At 46.2% G+C, this 21248-nt stretch overlaps 6 protein-coding genes across 6 annotated transcripts; 3 read left to right on the top strand and 3 right to left on the bottom strand.

The window, feature by feature from the left end:
* Window positions 1-211: 211 nt before the first annotated feature.
* N7473_006675 (uncharacterized protein) lies at window positions 212-1096 on the top strand (the record flags this gene model as incomplete). The annotated part of the gene is made up of 1 exon (XM_057152615.1): window positions 212-1096. One exon carries the CDS (start codon window positions 212-214, stop codon window positions 1094-1096), a length of 885 nt encoding a protein of 294 aa, XP_057006953.1.
* A 187-nt stretch (window positions 1097-1283) lies between these two features.
* Window positions 1284-2255, bottom strand: N7473_006674 (ankyrin repeat domain-containing protein; the record flags this gene model as incomplete). The annotated part of the gene is made up of 1 exon (XM_057152614.1): window positions 1284-2255. One exon carries the CDS (start codon window positions 2253-2255, stop codon window positions 1284-1286), a length of 972 nt encoding a protein of 323 aa, XP_057006952.1.
* Window positions 2256-3689: 1434 nt separating this feature from the next.
* On the top strand, window positions 3690-4109 carry N7473_006673 (uncharacterized protein; the record flags this gene model as incomplete). The annotated part of the gene is made up of 1 exon (XM_057152613.1): window positions 3690-4109. The coding sequence occupies one exon, from the start codon at window positions 3690-3692 to the stop codon at window positions 4107-4109; it is 420 nt and encodes a 139-aa protein (XP_057006951.1).
* A 2747-nt stretch (window positions 4110-6856) lies between these two features.
* N7473_006672 (uncharacterized protein) lies at window positions 6857-7779 on the top strand (the record flags this gene model as incomplete). The annotated part of the gene is made up of 3 exons (XM_057152612.1): window positions 6857-6911; window positions 6968-7147; window positions 7349-7779. The coding sequence occupies 3 exons, from the start codon at window positions 6857-6859 to the stop codon at window positions 7777-7779; spliced, it is 666 nt and encodes a 221-aa protein (XP_057006950.1).
* A 700-nt stretch (window positions 7780-8479) lies between these two features.
* Window positions 8480-9149, bottom strand: N7473_006671 (uncharacterized protein; the record flags this gene model as incomplete). Its single annotated transcript, XM_057152611.1, has 2 exons — window positions 8480-8613; window positions 8666-9149. The coding sequence occupies 2 exons, from the start codon at window positions 9147-9149 to the stop codon at window positions 8480-8482; spliced, it is 618 nt and encodes a 205-aa protein (XP_057006949.1).
* A 9734-nt stretch (window positions 9150-18883) lies between these two features.
* On the bottom strand, window positions 18884-20710 carry N7473_006670 (uncharacterized protein; the record flags this gene model as incomplete). Its single annotated transcript, XM_057152610.1, has 3 exons — window positions 18884-19524; window positions 19594-19719; window positions 19778-20710. The coding sequence occupies 3 exons, from the start codon at window positions 20708-20710 to the stop codon at window positions 19048-19050; spliced, it is 1536 nt and encodes a 511-aa protein (XP_057006948.1). The 3' UTR covers window positions 18884-19047.
* Between the last annotated feature and the right edge of the window lie 538 nt (window positions 20711-21248).

The raw sequence follows: 21248 nt of genomic DNA, 5'->3' as shown, positions 1-21248 counted from the left end.
GGATATATCGCACGTGATTCTGGGTTACTAGACGATTTAAACTGATGGACCATTGAAAGATAATGACATCATGGCATCGAGGTGACAGAGACCCTGCATCACGACCCAATGTACTTTCAGCCTCTTCCACTAGGTGGTCTCGTTGAAAAACCGAGAATACCCGACAGATCACTATACAAATATCCTTGCAGCTACTTCTTTTCAGAAAATCATGTCACGTGTGTATCGCAGTGAGGGGGTTGTATCAGAGGAAAGTGCAGGCTCGTTTCTTGAGCACCTTCCTTCTGGTACGCCCGTGTACTATTACAACAAACAGTGTGCTATGGAGACCCTCTCGTCTGCTTGTGAGGATTCGGTCGGGGATTGCTTTGTCGTCTTGAAACAATTTCCACCAGAGACATTCGCCGAGCAAGAGGAACAATTGCCAGGACGCTGTGACTATTCGCCATCACTTCAAACCCTTATTATCACGATGCCCAGTCCACCACACGAAGCGGCCGCCTCCATGTTTGAGCAAATGATTACGAAAGTCACGCAAGAGATGGGGGTCAACAGACTTATTGCACCACGCGGAGCGACTCTTGTGGAGACTCCTGGCCGAAGCAAGCAGGCAGACCGATCCTGGAAGCCACGCCGCCAAGGGAGAAATTTCCCAACGGTGGCATTGGAGGTTGGCTTTTCACAGACAACAGCAAAGCTGGAGAAGGACATCGCCTGGTGGATCAATGAATCAAAGGGTGAAGTGAGAATGGGGATTACAGTCGATATCAAGAGAAAATCTGGCAACATTGAAATCAAATCCTGGTCCCCGGCATTCGAGCCACCACTCAGCCACGTCTATCTCACCAAAGGCGGTCGCCACGTTTTCGATAGAGGCATCAACGATCTCCCATCACCTCGACTGACTCAAAGAATCCTCATAAAGGAAGGGAGAGATGGCTCTGGTCCTACTATTGAAGGAGGGCCCCTTACTGTGCCGTTCCACACCCTTCTGTTGAAGGAGCCAGGAGAAGGCGAGGGCGATTTCGTGTTCACAGCCGATATGCTTTTGAACGATTTGGCAGATTGTGTCTGGGATGCGATTGAGAATGCCTAAACGATCAATGCCAAGGAGAGTTAGCCGAAAATACAACGATGTTGGCCGTTACAGTTGGCTTTCCTAGGACTGATGCACTCATGCGCCTTTAGGTTTTCATTTTATAATTGATAGAGTGATAGAGAATTGGACACTTCGAGAGGTTGCTATTGATTTGTATTCTAAAAACAAAACAGATCGCGACGCGCTAGCCGTGAGGCACCGACCCAAAAGATTGACTCGAATTCGCTGGAATCGCTATGCTTCGAGGTCTATTCGCATATAAGTTTCGCAGCCTAGTCCCAAGTAAAATATTCACTACCTCTTCATACCCGTACTTCGTAGCCAGTGATAATGGCGTATAGCGCGTAGAGTCCTTCGGGTCCACGCTAATCTGACCTGTCTCTAGTAACAATCTCACCATCGCCCCACGGCCATATCTTGCTGCCCAAGAAATAGGTGTATCCCTCGAATCCGTGGCGATACGATCTGTCTCAAGAAGTATGTTCCTAATCTCTTCACATCCATCAAGGGCGACTAGAGACGATAATGTCCATTCTTCGGTGTCACTCAAATTCATGTTCCCTTGCCTAGTCTGCAACAGCTTCTTGACTGCCTTGTATCCCTCCCGTGTTGCTGAGCGTAGGCCCATCCAGCCAAATGAACCCTCAGAATCTGAGCTCGCTTGTCCAATTTCAAGCAGTAGCTTCAGTACTGTTTTATGCCCCTTAACTGCAGCCCAGGACAAGGGTGTATCGCGGCTGTAGTCTCTCCAATCCACATTTGCTTGGCCTGTCTCAAGTAATAACTTTACCACCCTCTCACTTCCAGAGTTTGCAGCCCAGAACAGCGGCGTCCATAGGTCGGCGTCCTTTGAGTCCACGACTACCCGGCCTGTCTCAAGTAATAGCTTGACCACTTCCACGTAGTCATGCTCCGCGGCGTAAGATAGAGGTGTACGATCATCACCTCTCCCCGAATCGGCATCCACCCCTTCCGTCTCAAGTAATAGCTTCACCACTGCCTCGTGCCCATGCTCTGCAGCCAAGGATAATGGAGTCCGACCTCGGTCCATCACTTCAACGTTGGCTCCCATTTGTAAACACATTCGAACTGTATCCACGGTTCCACGTTGAGCACCCCAAAGCAGAGCGGAAGATGAGACATGAGCATCCAGCATGTAGAGGTATCGATTGAGGAGAGCATAAAGTTGTTTGTTTGCTTGAGACCAAGAGTTGATATCTCTTGTTGTTTCCAAAAATCTCGCTATTTGGAGATGTAATTCTGGCGGTAATTGCAGCAGAGGCATTCTCAATGAGAGCTTGAATGATGCCGCGGGGACAGATTTCACCTCCGAGATGCGGTGATGCGCCAGTGGGGATGGGAGGAAACCTGTTGTCTTGGATTGCGAGGGCAATACGTGACTGTGACTACTCAAAAGTCCAGACACCCCCTCCTGCTGCCACCTCAAGTAGCCTTACCGCCCGGCATTCTCGGTCTTTCATTAGTGGAAACCTGACCGGCAAAAGTAGGGGGTCTCTAGCCCAAGTCACTTACCACATTGGGACTAATCATGCCTTTCAACCTTACTTTCGGGCGAAATCGATTCCCACGTGACTAGACATGTCAGGTACACGATCCCTGCTATCTGGCTTGTTCCAAAGCCGCGTCCTTCCCCATTTTTCTACTCTACCTCCTCAGTCTTCATCCATACTTGTCTATCCCATATTTCAGGCTATGCTGCTTTAATACCGGTGTAACTTAAACCTGGTAAGTTGATATCACTTGTTTGGATTTCGTAAGTTCTTTGCCCTAGATGGCCGTCCCTGCGTACTGTAGGCGACTTGCCTGGACTGTTTCCGGCCCAGACTGACGCGAAATAGGCATTTGACGTGACATTAAACACGACATTAGGCATTGAAATAGGCTATCCCGATAAGAATAACAAAGTACCCGAGTCAAACTTGGATATGATGAAAAATGAGCCATACAGTCTCACACAGTCAGTCACATGAAAATTCCTGCAAATCGTTCCAGTTAATAAATTTGTTTAGATGGTCTTAATGTCGAATCGGGTCCATTCCGCTTCTTGGACCTACCCTTCGAGCTTCGAAGACATATACTTAAATTATCAGTAGCTAGAAATCGGGTTACGCCACCGCCGCAGCACGGTACTTTCAGAACGGGATTCGAGGTAGAGCCGCACGATGTCACAATCAGTGCGACGGGAATGAGATACCACCATCTCACACGGTTCAATCTTGTTTTCGTCAATCGACAGGTGCGACGTGAATCAATGGAAATAATATTCGAAAATGCCTCTGTATATCTCCAGGTTGCGATACCTAGGTACGGCGGATTCACAAAAGAGGCCGCATCAATATCTAGAAGCCTGAATATTTTGACGGAGAATCCGATACTATGTGATCTAGCACGTGAGGTCACAGTGAGTTTTCTTCCTGAGGCCGCTTATATCAGGGGGCCCTTGATCACGATAGAAGGTGATATGCTCTCTACCTTAAGGGAGCATCCAAAGGTGCTGCTTCCCATAGGACTGTTCCTGTGCATCTATGCCCCAGTGTTTGCTTTAGGCAAATTAGCTAGCTGGGCTCATATGTCTGTCCCTTTTCAAGGGAGGCACGCTGATCTTCAAGGTCTCATCGACATCCTTACGCATCGCTTCAGGAGCCGCAAGTCTTTGAAAATTATTCTATATCTCGACGACCTTTTCTTACCAGATCTGAAGATTATTCTTGGCTTGCTGAAAGCGCCATCCTGCTCCATCACACTGGAAGAGCGCTGGATACAATGGCAGTATCCTGTTATACGGGAGCGCGTTATTGGAACTTATGAGAGGGACTATAAAAGCTTTGTCGAGGCCGCCCTCAAGGACACTGGATATCCTTTTCGTTCGACAGGTCCAAGCTTGGAGCAATTTGAGGTGGATGAGACCGATGATGCTAGTACACTTGGCTCTAAGATTATTGGAAAACGACAAAGAACCTGGCTAGAGGCTACTCCTCTTAAGTTGTGATGTCAGGATGTCTTGTGAAGATAGTGCCACAGCATCAACGGTTGCAATTCTTTTATGCAATGAATTTATAATGTAGTATTAATGCAGTTTTATCACTTTTGCAAGCCATCTCGCTCAGTGCATGACTCCACCATTAACCTTCATCCTTTGCCTATGGCCCCATTCGCAAAGGTTGCGACAAAGACCTTTTATTTCATGACTACCAGGTATTGATTCAGACAAGAACCCGACTCTGATTCAAACAGTGGAAGGTCGTGTAAATCGATTTTGATTGAGTCTGAGCCGCATGAACCTCGCGGAGGCAGCCCCGAAGGAGGTTCCACTATGCCTACGAACAATTCATTGAGAGACAGATAAGACCAGGGCATTGATGCTGATCTGATAAGCTTGTTGCTCGGATCATTTGAAGAAATGAAGGAGAGAAATAGGATTATATTTCCATTGGCTATGCGAACAAGGAATTCTTTCAGGTAAGCTGATGATTGATGGGTCTCCGTGCAACCTTAGCATATAAACAAAGAATTTATGAATGCCATTGTCTTTCATTGTCTTCATCCAATCCACCGTGGGACTTCATTGCGCTTTACGATTTTCGTCGGATATAAATAAGCTATGCTGCATCTCCCAAATTTTATCTCAAGGCTAAGCTTTTAATACCAGAGAATCAAAATCAAAATGCCTGGAAGTAAAGCTAGCAAGTCGCTAATCTTATTCATCAAGGAAATCAGAGATGAAAAATTGATCGCTCTACCCGAGAAAGGCGGGCACAAGACTTTGGTCATGAGCCGAAATTTTCGACTTGACCGGCAGTGTGTGACCTCTGTTGATCCTCGACACGAGAACTTACAGGTCCAAGTGAACAACCAGTCAAGGATAAAAAAATTACGAGGGAGGATCGGGAAAACCGTATCTAAGGCACTGGTTCCCATTGATGGGTCATGGAGTCCACAGCGGATCCGGGCTGAGCTTATTAAGAACATTGCTTTAAACCTGTGAGTTAAAGGCTTGTCTTGAAACGAGTTCACGTTAAGTATATATGCAGCTGATAGAACCTCGTATCAACTACCTACAGTAGCAAGGTGAAAGAGATAAGTATGTGTCAGCATATATCGGTCGGGATGCTGATTACATTTGAACTCTTAGGTAAGGGGCTATGTGTTAGCGTCTCTCGTAAAGCATTGAATGAATTATCGGACCCTGAATATTACATATGATTCTAAGAAAGCTAAAGATGCCGCCTATAGTGGATTTTGGCCTATTAGAGTTATCATGTGACTGTACCTTCTTCTATTACCACTGTTTTAGTTCGACACTACCTTTAGTACTTCTTTATAGTTTACGTTTAAGATAGCCTAATCTATAAATAGAGGAGCTTACTTAGTAACTTAGTTAGGTTAACTTAGTAATACTTAGTGACTAATTTACCTAGCGCGTACTCTAGTACTATCCTATAAGACACTTAATAGGACCTAAACCCGTAGTAAGGTTTACATAGCAACGGTACGGTTGCGAGATACTCTTAGGATTCGCAGTGGAACTAGGCAAGTATAGCCCTAGGACATTCTGACTTATAGTGACTTTTGGGCTCCGCGTAACAACTTCACGCTCCTTAAGAAACAGTCTTTGACTGTCTTGCATAATTTAACTTAGTTCATTTCTCCTACATAAATAACAGACCTCTACCCTAACTTGTAGAGTATATTCTTACTCCGTACATTTTCTAACATTACCGGGTGAAACGCGAGATAACGTTTAGTAAAGATCGTGCTCGATTATCTCGGTTAGGCAGAATTCCCCACTTCTATTCTCGATATCTAGTAGATTGATTGCATAGCGTTCGTGTGCAGGAAGTTCCCAATATAATAGAAATTCCCGGACGGTTATTGTTCGTGTTCTCAAAGAAGGTTCTGTCATAGAGTAGTCATACAGGTCAATGATATCCTCGGGCTGCTCACGTAGAGATGTCCAGAACTTATCCAAGCTCACTCATTTTGCGACCAGAAAGGGAATTACCATATACCGAGGCTCGATGAAGTAGCGGATTATCAAAACCTTCGCAGAGATAATCATTCAGAGTCCTAGGATCGTCCAGGGGAATCATACCAGCATCTGATGTCGGGAAGCTCGATAGTATCGACATAATAATCTCGAGTGGACTCCTAGATGCGCGCAACAGTATTCACATGTGGTCACCCACCATACTACTAAGTAGCCGGCGTGTGGCTTCGGCCCAATCGATATTCGGGTGGATGTTCACCCGGGTGAGCAGGAGCGTGACGCCGCTTTTGATTCGTGCCAGCCGGCTCACTCAGGGTGAGTGTGCTAAAGTCAGGGTGAGCAGGAGAGTGAGCATCACGCTCGGGCCCGCACGCTATCGCACGGGCCTCTTCGGGCCCTTACAAAAGTACAGTACAGTACTTGAACGGCCCGACCCATGTCGAGGCTAATGTCATCTTGTGTGATCCTTCGAACATGGGCAAAATGGTAGAATGCAATTGGCCATCCATCGGACTGCGCGCCTTTCTTGTACTAGCGCTTCAGACACTTGCCTTTGTGTGCGGCCAGCATGCGTAGTCAGGTATGCAAGTATGTACCTAGTTTCGCCCGAAGAAGGTCATAGCAGCTGCCCCTATTCTGTGTCTATGGCCTAGTGGAAAGAAAAAAAATCGTACCCAAAGCCTTTCCTCTGCCGATATTTTGAAACCAGAGGACTGCTACCTGGCCGTCGACGTGAAAAACGTATCCTAATGTTCATGTCGACATTACTATTTGCGCTTTTCTTGAATGCCTTTCAAAGCAATGGTATGCCCACGTTGCCCAGCTAAATATATATAGTCCTAACTAAAGCTTTTCACCAGCATTCCAGATCACTTATCCCAAGGAGGGCGACCTGGTGAACGTGTATAATGGCCTTGTCACGACATGGTCTTACAACTCTTCCGACTCGACATTGCTTCCTCTTACAATTCAATTCGTTGCTGTCTCCCACATGATTGAATCTCCGACATACATTCAGGACGATCTCAATATTACTCTGGGTAGATGGACGATATTGACCAATTTTCCGGTAGCCGAGGGCTATATTCTTCGGTTTATATACGCAAATAATTCTTGGGAAACTAGAGGTTTTCAAATAACCACATCTGAACAATCCAGAAATGCCAGCGATACGTCGAGCTCCACCAGTCCCGTCCTACTCTCGACTTCATATCGCAGTACCACAATGCTATGGATAACAGAATCCACCGGCACAGGAACTAGTTCACTGGCGCGAGAGTTCATTCACTCCACCATAGTAACTAGCCCCTTGGTTCCAGAAACAACTCTGGCATCAGGCCCTGGGGCTGCTGCAACTGCAGCTACCACCCATGTCTCAACTAGCAACGAGAATAATGATGATGGCCTCAGTCCTGGCGCGAAAGTGGGAATTGGGATAGGTTGCGCTGCTGCCGCGATTATTGGGCTAGTGGGCTTGTTGCTCCTCTATCGGATCAGGAAAAAGGGGAAACCTCATCCTTCTGAAGCACCAAATCTGCCAAGTGTTGATTCGACGAAGCTGTATGGAAGCAGTGATACTCGCAAGATATTTGAAGCGGACGGAAAATACGAGTCGGCCAATATGCCTGAGCTTCCATCGGATCACTTTACCCGAAGTGAACTACCAGGATGATAGCGTGGCAACGAGAAAAGCAAGAAGCATTTTCAGAGTACCTACATTTTACAAAATGATTATATATAGTAATCAAAAAGGGAAAGGCTAATGTAATTGAACAAAACAAATGTAGAAGACGGTAATAAATGCAATCTGGAACATATTAAGAAAAGCACTATTGAATATCTCAATTAAAAATAGGATGCAAGCTAATGAATGGACAGTGAATTTTCTCTAAATTTTGAATACCAACAAATACTGGATCATACTATTGCTTTTCCAAGTCTCTGTGAAATCTACTGCGTACTATAATGTTGTAGTCAGATTTTCTTCTTTCTGGTTTACGAGAATGCAAACTACCACAGGATACCCTCGGGGGCATTGAAACTGCGGAAGGCGAGACACTGCAGGGACGGACCCTGTATGAAGGTTACACTTTCTTGCGCTCCCTCCTCGTGTGTTTATACCTCCATCCTGTTTGGGACGAAGATTGTACAGAAATTGAGCTATGAGGGAGGGGTTTCGAGCCCCCAAGAAACAGTCTTTGAACAATGAGACTTTTACCTTTTCTCTTACCTGATTGACAGGCTTTCTACCCTGACTTGTAGAATCTCTTTACATTTTTTAGCTAAACCGAACAAGTTTGACACGGTTTTACACAGTTTGACATCTTTTATATTCACAAGTAGATACTCGAGGCCTACCCGACCATAGTGTGTTAACCTGCTCTGTCCATGTTGGACGGTGTAAGCGGTCCCAGTGCAAGTTGGAATGGGTGAGCTGGTAGTGGATGAGGCCGCTGAGGTGCTGGTACTTGTTGGCGTTGAGTAAGGGTAGCTTGAAGCTGGTACGCTGCAGGACGAAAGAAAGGAGGAAAACGACCCTGGATCAACGCGCTGCCTACCGTACACAGAGCCTAGCATAACAGCCTCATACTTGAGGAAGCATTCCGAGCAATGCTCAATACTAGTATTGCGGTTGGTGATGTCCGTGTAGCAGTATTCGTCACCGCTTGTCAGGCAGGAAACATTATAAGCCCAAGTCAGAGGATCCAAGAAGCTTTGGACTGTTTGGTTGACACCCGAAAAGTCATATACTGTGGTTCCACAGGCAGTTTCCACACTTGTGCGATAGTCATTGAATGACTTTTTGCAGTCTGGGATACAGATTGATTCAAGTGTTTTGTTTCCAATGTATTGTTGATTGGCGATTGTGGAGACTGAGTAGAGCTCATCACAGGTGATATCTCTCACCAAGGCATCGCCACAAGTTGAAGGAATACCAGACGGAGTTGAATTGAACAGCTGAATTGCGGCAGCGTCAACAGCCAGACCTAAAACAACCGCCACAGACCCCAGGATCGAGTTGGACTTAGTGTTGGCACCCATCTTCCCTGAGAGATGGTTTGAATAAATTCAGGATCTAAGGGATAATCTTGAAAGTCACAGCAGTCAGTTGAAAAAAAGAAATTCAAACGAGTTAGAAAATCATTAACTATTCATTTCGTAACAAAATCTACCGTACAAGTAAATTAATCCTCGGAAGATGAGATATAAAATCTTAGTCTATACCGTATCACGCCAGAAAATTTGCCCCAGATGTATGTATATTATTTACGACATTTGGAACAAGGCTAATTTAGTGCAGTGTTCAGCTCAGGCCAAGACCTTGGGGATCCACCGTCGAGATCTTGTATCCACTAAGCCTAATCAGGTAATCAGGCAGCTATGGCGACACCACACTAAATACCTTGGCATACAGCCCCACTTGTAACTTTCCTTCCTCCACATCTCTCCCACTACCTTGTGCTAGAGAGAGTAGACGCACTTCAACTGCTGAGGATAGGATGTTGAACACTTAGAGAAGCGCCTTCAAGCCAGTCTACTAATAAACACTAACCCACAAGGACCCGCTAAGATATTGACAGCTGAGATGACACACACTGAAAATAATCTTGTATGGGCTCCAAGGAGACACAGCATTAGCTACGGCATGTACATTTAGATCAGTGATAGTTACCCTTTCGGTTCAGCCGCCGGGCGTTAATGAATTGTGTGTGTGTGTGTAGCCCCAAGGGTCAGTCGTGTATTATCATAATCTGGACGACCTTTCTGTAAATGCCTGCTTGACAATCTGTTAGTATGAGCATCCGAGAGGAATTGGTTTAGCTTCATAGTGTCTGGTAGGGACCATTATCGAGTAGACGAGTTCTCGTTCCAGCTTGTCCTTGTGTTATATGTCTAGCAGAACGAAGTGCTTATGCGTCTTCACAAAAGAGTGCGTAGGCAGTGAAATGTCAAAGAAGAGATCATGGAACAAGTTAAAATTAGGGGATTTGAGCGACAATTGGCACAAGATAGGGGTTTTACAGCTAGCATCTCGCAAATGATGCCTAGAGGACTCGTAATATCTGGCAAGATATCTTTTTAATCGCCATGTTTTCTTCGCTTTCGTAATTTCAAATCAGACAAATTGAAAGGGGGAACAGGTACATAACCATAAATAGACAAAGCCGAGGCGTCACTCTGCTTAGTAGAGCGATAAGAAGCGGAAGAGTCCACTTCATAAGTCTCCCTGTTTCCGTCGCCATAGTCATGGAACACAGCCCGTGTCTCTCGCTCCTTTTTCTTGAGAACCACTGGCCCCGCTTGTCGCGCTATTTCAGTTTCAGACAGATATAGGGATCTGTCCAAAGAACCAGAAACACTCCTTGGTCTCGGTAGCGGCTGTGGAATACCTATTCTCGACGATAGGGAAGTTTCTTCCGGTAGAGTAACGCGGACAGAAAGATTGGAAATATTCTCCCTGATCAAGGACTCTGCTTCGGCAATAGGTGTCTTTTTTATTTCTTGTATAATGACAGCCATAGAGTTTGTGTTTATTACCCATGTCGGTTCGGAGTTGGCATTCATATATCTGTTTAACTTCTTTTCTAACCGGCGCAGACATCGCTCCTGGCGGTTGATCATTCTTCTCAAGTGTTTTCTTAAAGTCGATACACATTATTAGGTGTTTGAACATGAAGTATCAAGGCGGATATATATGCTTACATTTGTAAAATAATCAGTTCCTTGTCGCTCTCTGGGAGGGACGGCCTCCTCAGGTCTGCTACAGAGCAATCAAGAACCAATAGACATGTTAAGGCTGTCAAACTTATTTTCACACTACTCAGCATAATAAGCGGAGCCTGGACTTCGTCTTTTGTCAAATGCCATCGGAGCTTTGCAATAAATTTGTCAAAACCACTAGCATTGGTATCTTTCTTCAATGGCTCAAGCTTCAACACAATCTCGTTAATCTGGTCAAAGGCGAAAGTTGCTTGAGATTTGAGAATCTTCTCTAAGCTCTGTGTGCGAGCCAACTGCATCACGCGGCTTTCTAGCGGATGACTGATATGCCTAAAAATTCCAAAAAGGGCCCTGGCAAGCGGACACCTCATCTGCGAGAAGATTAACCTCTTGCTTGGCGACTCGGAAGTTGTGTTTTAATTGGTGTAGACGTTTTCCGCATTGTTCTAGTTGATTGTAAATCGCAAATACCGAGGCTACCGTCCCGATAGCTTCCATTATCACAGAGCGTGAAGCCTTAGTTCTGACTCCATCCTCCAGTTTAGAATGACAGCTCAAATATCTTGCAATGCGGGGTTGAGGCTCAACAGCACCCATATTTGGCCCCCATGTATGAACCACTCAAAAAACCAATCAATTCATGCCACGGCCACCCCGCATTATAGCCCTGAACCAAATTATGCTTGGAATCACGCGTGATGGTTGCCTCACTTTATTATCAAATCAGAATGTTTCGAGCATCCGCCCTACCCGCGTAAAGACCAGCGCCTAGCATTCCCACCAGGTGTCTAGCTTCGAGCCTAGCGCTTTGCCAATTTTATATGCACATAGCGGCCAAGCCATGCAGCCATGTTCAGGTATGGCTGGCAAGTCGAATTTATGGTCCGTGCGCATATCGAAGGCAGAGACTGTTGGTTTTCAAATCCTTCATGTTCCGTCACTGCTGCGACTCTTGAGACACATCAAGACCACGCAATGCATGTTTTGAAGATGCAGTGATTGATCACTATCTTTGAATTAATTCCATCAACCAGATCTTAATTGAGCCTTATGATAGATCTTTTTGTCCCTTTTGTTAACAATGGCTGGCATGAGACTCATGCACGCTGGCAAGGATATATTTCAGAAAGGGCTTGGTCTGCTAGGTGAACCATAATTTGAACATCTTGCCCCTGCTAGACATCAAATAGCGGCTGGGTTTCATTGGACAAGAGTAGCCCTCCGAACGCATGTAATTCTCTGCGCCATGCATGGCATACGCGCTCAAGACGTAATTCAAGTGTACGCCTCTGAAATGGGACATCTGTGGCGGGTGCAGCTGCACTGTACTTCCTGTTTTCACGAACTGCCAGCGCGTCAGGTTTCATGGCGAGTGAGTCGAGTGACCGGTTTGATGAGATTCTCGTTGCAAGTCTATGTAATCCTTAGTTCATGATATGAGACCAGATATAAGTAATCTCAAGATTCCCTCATGCTGCAAATAGACTGACCCTCCTGGCTAACGTTTTTTTATTTCCCTAATATTGGAAGCAAAAATGCCAGATTTATGCCAACCGCAAATCACCACGTTTCTGGAGTCATGGAGGAAGCTTCGTGCGGCGGTCATTGAAATGGGACCCTACGCAAAAATGATAAGTCAAGTGGAAGACGTTCTAGAAGAAGATACTGAAATAAAAACTAAGCTGAAGTGGTCTGAAGAGAAAATTAAGAGTCTCAATCATGTCATCGATGAGATGATCATGAAATTCGAGCAGCGGCATCTTGCTCTTCAAGAAAAGCACGACTCTAGTCTCCATAAAATGAATATTCTCGTTCAAGATACCAAAAAACAATTAGGAATTTGTTGCGGAGAACTTGAGAAATCGGCTCAGAACTATCGGGCATTGGAGGATGAATTGCGAGCGCAAAATGATAGTCTGTCGGCAATAACAGAGAAATATCAAGAACTATGGCGAGCCCTCGGTTTTATTGAAGTTGATAGTGATCTCTTGTAAGTGAGGAGCATCTCATCAAAGATACTATCGCTTACCCTTTCAAAGCTCCGCTCGACTCGATAGACTTGCTACGAGAGTACATGCTTTTGCAGAATCCTGCCTCGGAGAAATCTCCGAAAATCTGACCTCAGTGGAAAGCCAGGTATGTGAGCGTTCTTGGCTATTAAAAATGCATTATGTTGACTCAACCCAGGATAAAGTTTTCCGGCAACTTGTTAGCTCAACATTCTTTAGTTGCGAGAGACCAATTCCTATTTCAGACAGTACAGCTTCAAAGTACCTCCGAATAGCAACTCTGGAAGCTCTAATCGCGGACCAAATTTCAGCCAATATCTTCCGAACTATTCCAAGTTACACAAGTTGGTTCAAGTCGATTTCCCCCGCTCCAGATTGGGACGCAATAGCAAAGCAGGAGCCTTTACGGGAAGCTGTTCTAAGATCAGTTTCAGCAATTGTATACACCAAAGAACAACAGGAGCTCAAGGAAACCGGAATCGTGAGCATAATAGACGTTATCGCCCGCAAAACACGACCGCTCATATGTGACATGCGTTCTTTTGAAGACGAGTTACGGAGTGTGTTGCAAGATGCTGTGGATATCTGGAGTCTGACACACAGAAGCCCTCAACGGATAGTGGCATTTCTTAATGATAAGACCTCTGTGGACTCCCCTGCCTTTGAAATTGATGAAGGTATCTCCATTCCGGCAGAATCGAGCGAGTCAAGACCAAGAGCGCCGATACTGACTTTCCCGACCGTCTTGGTGGCTAATACGTCGAAAATACTTCATTCAGGGTATGCTCTGCATGCATCTAACCCTTTGATTTTTTCCGGAACTATCGAGGTAGAGGACCAAGTCAGCAGGGTAATAAGAATGGGCTAGGTTAGATGATTTGCTATCGGTAATAAGTTCAGTTGGAAGACGAAGATGGCTAGCCGATTCTGTGATGTTTGATCGTTGAAATTTCACTTACTGATATCAATTCGACCAATGTTTCTTCCCTCGTAGTTCCGGTTATAGATGTGACCTGTCGAAGCAATTGACTTGGTTCCTTTCTCCTACCTGATTGACTGGCCTATATCCTGATTTATAGAGTATCTTTACAAATACTATAGTCGCATAAGCCTGTTAGTGTGCTAATAACCTCCGAAAGGAAAAAATTGGCTAGGTAATGCTTTAGCAACGATATAAGGCAAGTAGGCAGCGGTTACGTCCCTTATCCTATGTTAACCGTATATAGGTGCAGACTATCCACTACCTTAGATACGACTAGCCGAATTCGAGCTTTAATAGCAGGGATCTTCGGGTTATTCCCGTTCAACTTTATTCTTGCAAATAGGTCACATAGCACCTCGACCGAGAAAACAGGAGAATAATATTTTAGCATAACCACTTTAGTCGTTCCAATCCAACGTAGTTATTTGTCGTATACGATAGTTCGACCTAACGCCCCGGGCATTATTAAGCGCAATCCGTACAGCCTGCTCGAAATCGCTTCGAGCCCGTCCAACACTCGGAATCCGTGTATATTAGGTTACGCGAGGTTCTGGCCAAACACTCAGCATACAAAAATGCATCCTGAGATATTCGCTCCTGAGAAAGCTATTTCACCACTTCGTCGGCCGCGTTCGTGGAGGCATGAGCTACAATAGCTACAAGGTCGAGGTTCGAAGATTTCAAAACGGATGAAGAGAGGCTTATGGCTTAGGCGGCTAAATCGAGCCGACGAGCAGCTAGCTCTTGAGCCATTATTCCCAAAATGTTTGGTAAGGCTCAGACAGATGTGTAACGCAGAACGCCAGTTGAGAGCCGCTTTGAAATGTGGATATAAATTGCTGAGTAGGAGAAGACGAACTTGAAGTTCTTGCGGACTGCGAGGGAAGGAAGTTTAAAGGCGACATCCCTGGCGTGCTGAACGCAGTGTCAGTTGACACCCACAAGACGGGGAGAAATGACCGAAGGCTGATGTATGGCGCCGGCGATCGTATTTTTGAGCCTATCTTAATTGCCAGCGAGGTGCCCTTTGAGCAATTCAGGCTTTCTGTGATCCTATCGGTGCACCTATATGGTCCGCTTCGCTCTGTTTCCGCCACCTGGATACCTTGGTACCTAGATGGTGATACTACTGCACGTACCCAGAATTCCTGGGAAATACAGCACCTGATGTCTACGTAATGTTGGCGTCGTCTGGGCACCAAGCATGCAACTTCTATTTCATGGTCGTTCGAGACAAACGGTGGATTCACCTTTGTATGCACAGAAACGAGTCTCAATCTACAGAAGCTAAGACCTCTCCAGGGTGTGCTGAGTTGTCTTGCATACGCAAGACACAGGGTTACGAGCAACGTGTTCGGGAGCGAAAGGCTACCCGCGCCCACTCAAAGGTACAATACAGGGGTACAATGCCGCTGCGAGTCATGAAACTTTCATTGCGCCCAATCCGAACCCTAGTATTCTAGAATGCATCGCAGCAACACCGCCTCGCCAGGGCGATCGGTATTCATCAAACAAGGCGAGGAAAACCTGAGCCATTCCCAGCAAGGATTATCAGGTATCCCGGTGTACTATAGGTCAGTGTGTCATATAAGGGACAATATACGAGCCATTTCTCTGTCGCTTATGGCGGGTATACGAAGTCACTGGGTTCCGTAAGATTTACCTCTTGAATGAGGCTGAGAATGAAGCGCATGAACGCTCTGGGTGTTCCGCCCCACCCCAGCTCTCATGGCAGCGAATACGTGGCTTTACTCATGGAGAGTAAACAAATTATCGCAGGCGCTAATTAAGTTGGTCACTGCAGTTTCGCATGCGGCTGCTGCATGGGCTGGCTAGGTGGTAAGGAGCTACTGGTGAATCCATACAAATGCCCCTAGCGAAGAAGCCCAGTCTAACCTCGTGCTTGCGCACACCAAACCGGAGTTCCCAAATAAAGAAATCTTAAGCGATCGCCCTCCCTTGAAGGATTTCTTTTCTCTATTGAATGCATTGCTAGATCTACCCTGCCTACCTTGCCTATCTTTCCCAAACGAAGCGAGACGACAGGGTGGTTATATACATAGATAGATTATAGTATTCATTTCCACCGCGTTGGTAAATATTGGCTGCTTAAAATTAAAGAAAGAATGATATCTTGATTGTACCACTGGAGGAGTTATAGACATGAAAGCTAGCTTCACAACACATAATTTGAACAGAAAGATCACGCGGGGGGACACTTGTAACACAACACATATGCTGTGAGATGCCCTGTATTCGGAGGCTGAAGAAAATCCAAGTCATCCAATGAGCATTGGTAAATATAGTGTATCATGAAAAACATTCGTATTCTCGTCCGCAAAATATAAAATTATTGTAATTTAATTAAAAAAAAAGAAATCCTAAACCACCTCTTTCTATCAGTTTTTTTTTTTTTAATCAGCATGATCTCTATAAATATGCCCCTCTACTCATTCCATTGTTTCGCTCATTCTTTATGGGCTCAAAGAAGGCTTAGTCTATTGATCCCGTTAAGGCCCAAAGAAAACCGCTTTTCTTTATCGGGTCTCTATATCTATCAAGAAGATGGTTCTCAATAAAAAAAGAAAGCGCACAGGTTCTTGGTCAATGTACCAAGTTCTTCATGATGAAGTATCAAATCTTCTGATAGAGGAAGACCTTCACTTCAAGTTCCACGAAGCTGATGACGACACTGAATGCATCAAAACGCGGAATACCAATGTCATGGGTCGATTCAATTGCCGAAATCAAGCGTGCAAAGCGAACGGCTGGTCAAGCAAGATGATTGCCATCACCATTCGTCTTTACCCAGGACAAATGTATAATGCGAGAGTATACCACCAACGTTGCAAATCTTGCCATAACCTCGCTCGACCAACTCTGGACCAGTCGTATGCGGAAAGAGTCTCTTACTGGATAAAGCAATGGAATGGAATTCCAGTGGTGAGACCACCGGTCTCCAATGAAAGCCGAGGCCCACACAATCGTCAGCTTTGTGAGGGATGCAGAGCTGGTCATTGCACCCAGTCTGAGGATTGGATTACGCGCATGGAAAGGTGAGTCGTCTTGTCTTAACACATAAACGGGTACATTGACGCGCATGCAGGTTGGTTCTTTAAATTCCCAGAGAGCTCATTTGGACCCAAGATTGATATTCGAGGTGGAAGTGCTCGCCACAGTGACGGTCTACATGCATGGCAAAACCGGATATTTATTACAATGGACCATCTCTACTATTCAATTTCTCAATTAAGAATGTTGTCCTTGGAAGTATCCTATAACAATTGCGAACAAGACAGTGTGCGTGATTTATCATCGTACCACGTTTAGTGTTCAGTGTGTAGGAATTTCGATTATCTCTCTATTGTCATCTAATTATTAAGAGTTCCGGCAGCGAGTCGGGTATACTGCTCAGGGGGACAAAAGTTCTGGTCCTGCAGTATAATCGCATTCAGTAGGATTCAATAAATGGTATCAGCGCACTTGAATATTCACCAGAAGTATGCCCCGAATGCTCAATGAATTTATTGCTCAAAACAATGCTTACTGTGATACCGTCAGCTGTGAGATAGATCGTCTCGACGTATATGAAGGACCCTGTCTGTTTGTTGAAACTGCATTTTGGAGCGCGGGGTTTCCAATCTCGAAGTCCGCCAGGTAGCTGCGACACTGAAGGAACAGAAGCAGCAGTGGATCCCGGAGAACGGAGATAGTATTAGTTACGTTTACTTAGACCGCATGTATTAGTCATTATTATGCCCACATAAATTGCCAGATAGGGGCTTTACAGCAATGCAGACTTGTTGATATCCAATTGGTGCGCGGTATGATTTGCTAAGTAGTATTTCCGACTGTTATGAGCCCGATTCGCTAGTAAGAGGGCTATATTCGTTAATTGAGTTGAATTGAAGCTATACGCAGGTTTACCGCGGTGGCGATACCGGCCTAACGACTGCCCCTTACCCCTTACCTTCCTATCGATCGAAACTGTATAAGAACGCGATTAATATAGAGTTAACCGCTGTTTTCGCTATGAAGGGCGAGAAACTGAAGGATCCAACGCAATAGAGGAATTAGTTCGCAGGAATTAAGATATATACACGCTACAAGGAGATATAGGATCTTATTAATCCCTATACCGAAGAAGAGTATCTTAAGTAACCGAGTCGAAAGCTAAGAAGGCCTTAATACCCTAAAGGAGGTAATAAAACAGCAAAGCGAGACTAGAGGGACTGTATAGATCTCTATAGAAGTAGGTGAGCGTGGGTGATCTGGGTAAGAATCCTTGCTCTATTCTCACCCGCTCTCACCCCGTTCTCACCTCTATCACCCCAGTCTCCAAACTTCTCGCCCATATCACCCACACTTACCCTAAGGCCAAATCCGGCGCCATTTTAGAGCGCAGGGCGCATTGAGAATTGACTGCATACTATAATAGGCTTAAGTACGGCTGAGCGGACGGGAAGCCCTGTTCTCCACACCCTATGGTCGTATGTGCTAGAATTTTCTTTGAAGTAAACTATATAGTGCAATGAGCACATGGTATGTACAGACACAGCATCCCTTCAATTTAGTTATGGATGTATGGGGAACATGCATCATTGGCTAGAAGTTGAGGTCATCGTCGCGGCACTGCCTCGTTAACAATAAAAGTATGAAACTCCTTTGAGGCCAATGACTCGACACTAGTCGTGAAGGTCAGCTTTTGGGGCCACAGCTCATTCATGGGCGTGTTTGGAATATGTGCAATTTTTTCTTACACTCCTCTACAGCTGAATACTTTAAGATACCCACGAGAAAACAGCCTGCTCTACCTGAAATTTCATTCGCAATATGACGATAATTGGGGAACCAGATGGCTAGGAGGAATTTGTGACAGGATGGGGATGAGGTAACAAAGAAACTGAGTGTAGTAGATGTGTAGATGAGAAAAACACTTTCCCCGTGGCTTCCCGATAGATTGCCCGAGAACATATCTCAGGAACTAGACGTGCTACGATTTACTCAGACAGTAAACTAAGGCGCATTTCGTTGTTTTAACAAGAGAAGAGTTTGATTCATGTCGCATTGATTTCGCATATACTATATCCAAGGGTTGCATGCCCATCACACACCCATGCATCAAATCAAGAGCCCCCGTATTCTCAAAGGGCCCAACTAACTGTTCGTACAAAATTTCATCACACGCCAGTGACAGTCATAATATCCAATACAAGCAATCCAGCACTTAAATCAGATATCTGAAGCCCTTCCGCATGCGCAACGACTCATCCGCACTCTCCATAAAGGCCACATCGCCCTGCTGCTCAGAATTCTGAGCATCCCACTCCGCCTCCTTGATCTCAAGCTTCTTGTTCAGATTAACAAGAATCATGCGGAAGATCCAGAACCCGACAATGGTAATGCCGTACATGGCAGTGACGATGCCGTAGCTCTTGCGGTACCCGTTCTCCTTGAGACCCCAGACGTAGGAGCCGGCGATGTTGCCGAGTTGACTGAATGCGTTGATGAGGGCTAGTGCGACGGCGCGCTTGGCCGGGGGTCGGGGGAAGGAGGAACTGATCCAGGAGTAGAAGACGATGAAGCCGGCGTAGGATCCTGCCTGCAGGAAGAGGGCGATGTAGCGGGCTGCGACGTTGAGGGTGGACATGCTGATTATGAAGCCGACTAGACCCATGAAGATGGGGCCGTAGATGTGCCAGATCTGTGAGGGGTTGGTTAGTTGGGTGGATTGGGTTTGGCTGGGGCTTGGGGGCTTGGGGGTGAGACTGACCTTTTCTTGGGTTCTGTCGGCATGCCAGGCGTTGACCAGGGAGAAGATGCAGGCGAAGACCCATGGGGGAGCACTCATCAGAAGAGTGGGAACGTAGGCAAAGCCAAGAGTACCGGTGAGAGTAGGCTGTTGGGAGAAATGGTTAGTAGCCGTGACAGTAAAGTTCTGGGGTATGGGCACTCACGAAGAAGGCGTTGAAGGACAATCCCACAACATAAGCAGTAAAGGCCAGCATCATCAGGTAGATCTTGACATCCTTCAGAGCCATGATGAGACCGGTGAAGGGGCTCTGTTCCTCAGAGTCGGTATCGGCCTCGCCAACATCCTCCAGGATACGGAGCTGAGCCACCAGAAGCTCTTCCTCAGTAAAACCACGGGAGTTGGTGGGCAGGTCGGGCAGGATAAAGGCCGCAGAGACGGCAATGGTCATGGTAATGGCACCCTCGATCCAGAAGAGCCAGCGCCAGGCAGCGTGACCCAGGACACCGTCCATGTTGGACAGCACACCCGCCGCAACAAGGGACGAGAAAGCGTTGGAGATCAGGTTACCACAGAACAGGACGGCGTTCCGGGTGGTCAGCTCTCGGCGGGTGTACCACTTTGAGAGGATGAGAAGAGCGCCGGGCAAGAAGGCAGCCTCGACGAAACCCAGCAGGAAACGGATAGCCACCATATGGCCAAAGTTGCCAGCCAGTCCGGAGCAGGTCGAGATCAGACCCCAGAGAGTCATCGCGATGGCGATGTAGATAGAAGGCCGCTGGATGCGGTTGATGAACATGTTCGAGGGAACCTGCATCAAGATGTAGCCGACATACAGAATACTCAGACAGGTCGAGTATTGAGTATTCGTGAGATTGAGATCCTCCTGCAGACCCTTCAAACGGGCCGCCGAGATGTTGTTACGATCAAGATAGTTCATGATATAAATCAACACGAACAGACTGCACCGAGCATCCAGCTTACGCTTGAGGCTCTTCTCAACGACGACTCGACGAGCCGGGTCGATGTGAGGCACCACATTCCGCTGCTCGGCCACATGTTCGAGATTTTCAATCCGCTCCTTCTCAATCTCAACCTCGATGCGGTCGTTGTTGTTTCGTGAGATATCGTCCGCCATTGTTGTGTATATTGTGCTTGGGAGTTTCTATGCAACCAGGCCGGAATCTCACACCGAGAAGAAAGAAAAATCGACCGAACAGGGGCGGATTTTTTCCCTTTTTCTCTTTGCACATTCCCCAACCCACTCCAGAGACTGCGTGCAAAACCCCAGGGAACCCCCACGCTAAAATTCTCGTCAGTTGCGGGGGGGTTTTCAGTGGGGAATGACACTGGATCCTGGCCTATGGCCCGGTTGGAGTCGGGATGCGCCACGGCAGGTTTTTTTCTTCGGTTGCAAGGGTTTCCGGCGGAGTCGGGCTCCCCGGCCAGACCGCAGTGAGTGTTTTCATTGGCTAATCGGCCCGGCACCGTGCGTAGGGAGTCGGGTTGCATTTGGGGGGTGTTGAGAGCAAGGGAAATTACACCACGTTCTGGACTTCGGGGTATTCTCGACAGCTAGCATTATCCTGTTGAAGATATAAGTATTCCAGCATCTGAGAGACTCTGAAATAAAAATCCCAAACCTGGTCCAAAAGGGCGCTGTTCAAATTTCTCAT

The sequence above is a fragment of the Penicillium subrubescens genome, assembly GCF_028828155.1.
Source record: "Penicillium subrubescens strain IBT 31985 chromosome Unknown utg000005l_segment0_segment0, whole genome shotgun sequence".
NCBI lineage: Eukaryota > Fungi > Ascomycota > Eurotiomycetes > Eurotiales > Aspergillaceae > Penicillium > Penicillium subrubescens.
Note: the sequence above shows the minus strand (reverse complement) of the source record. Positions and strands in the feature narration are given on the sequence as shown.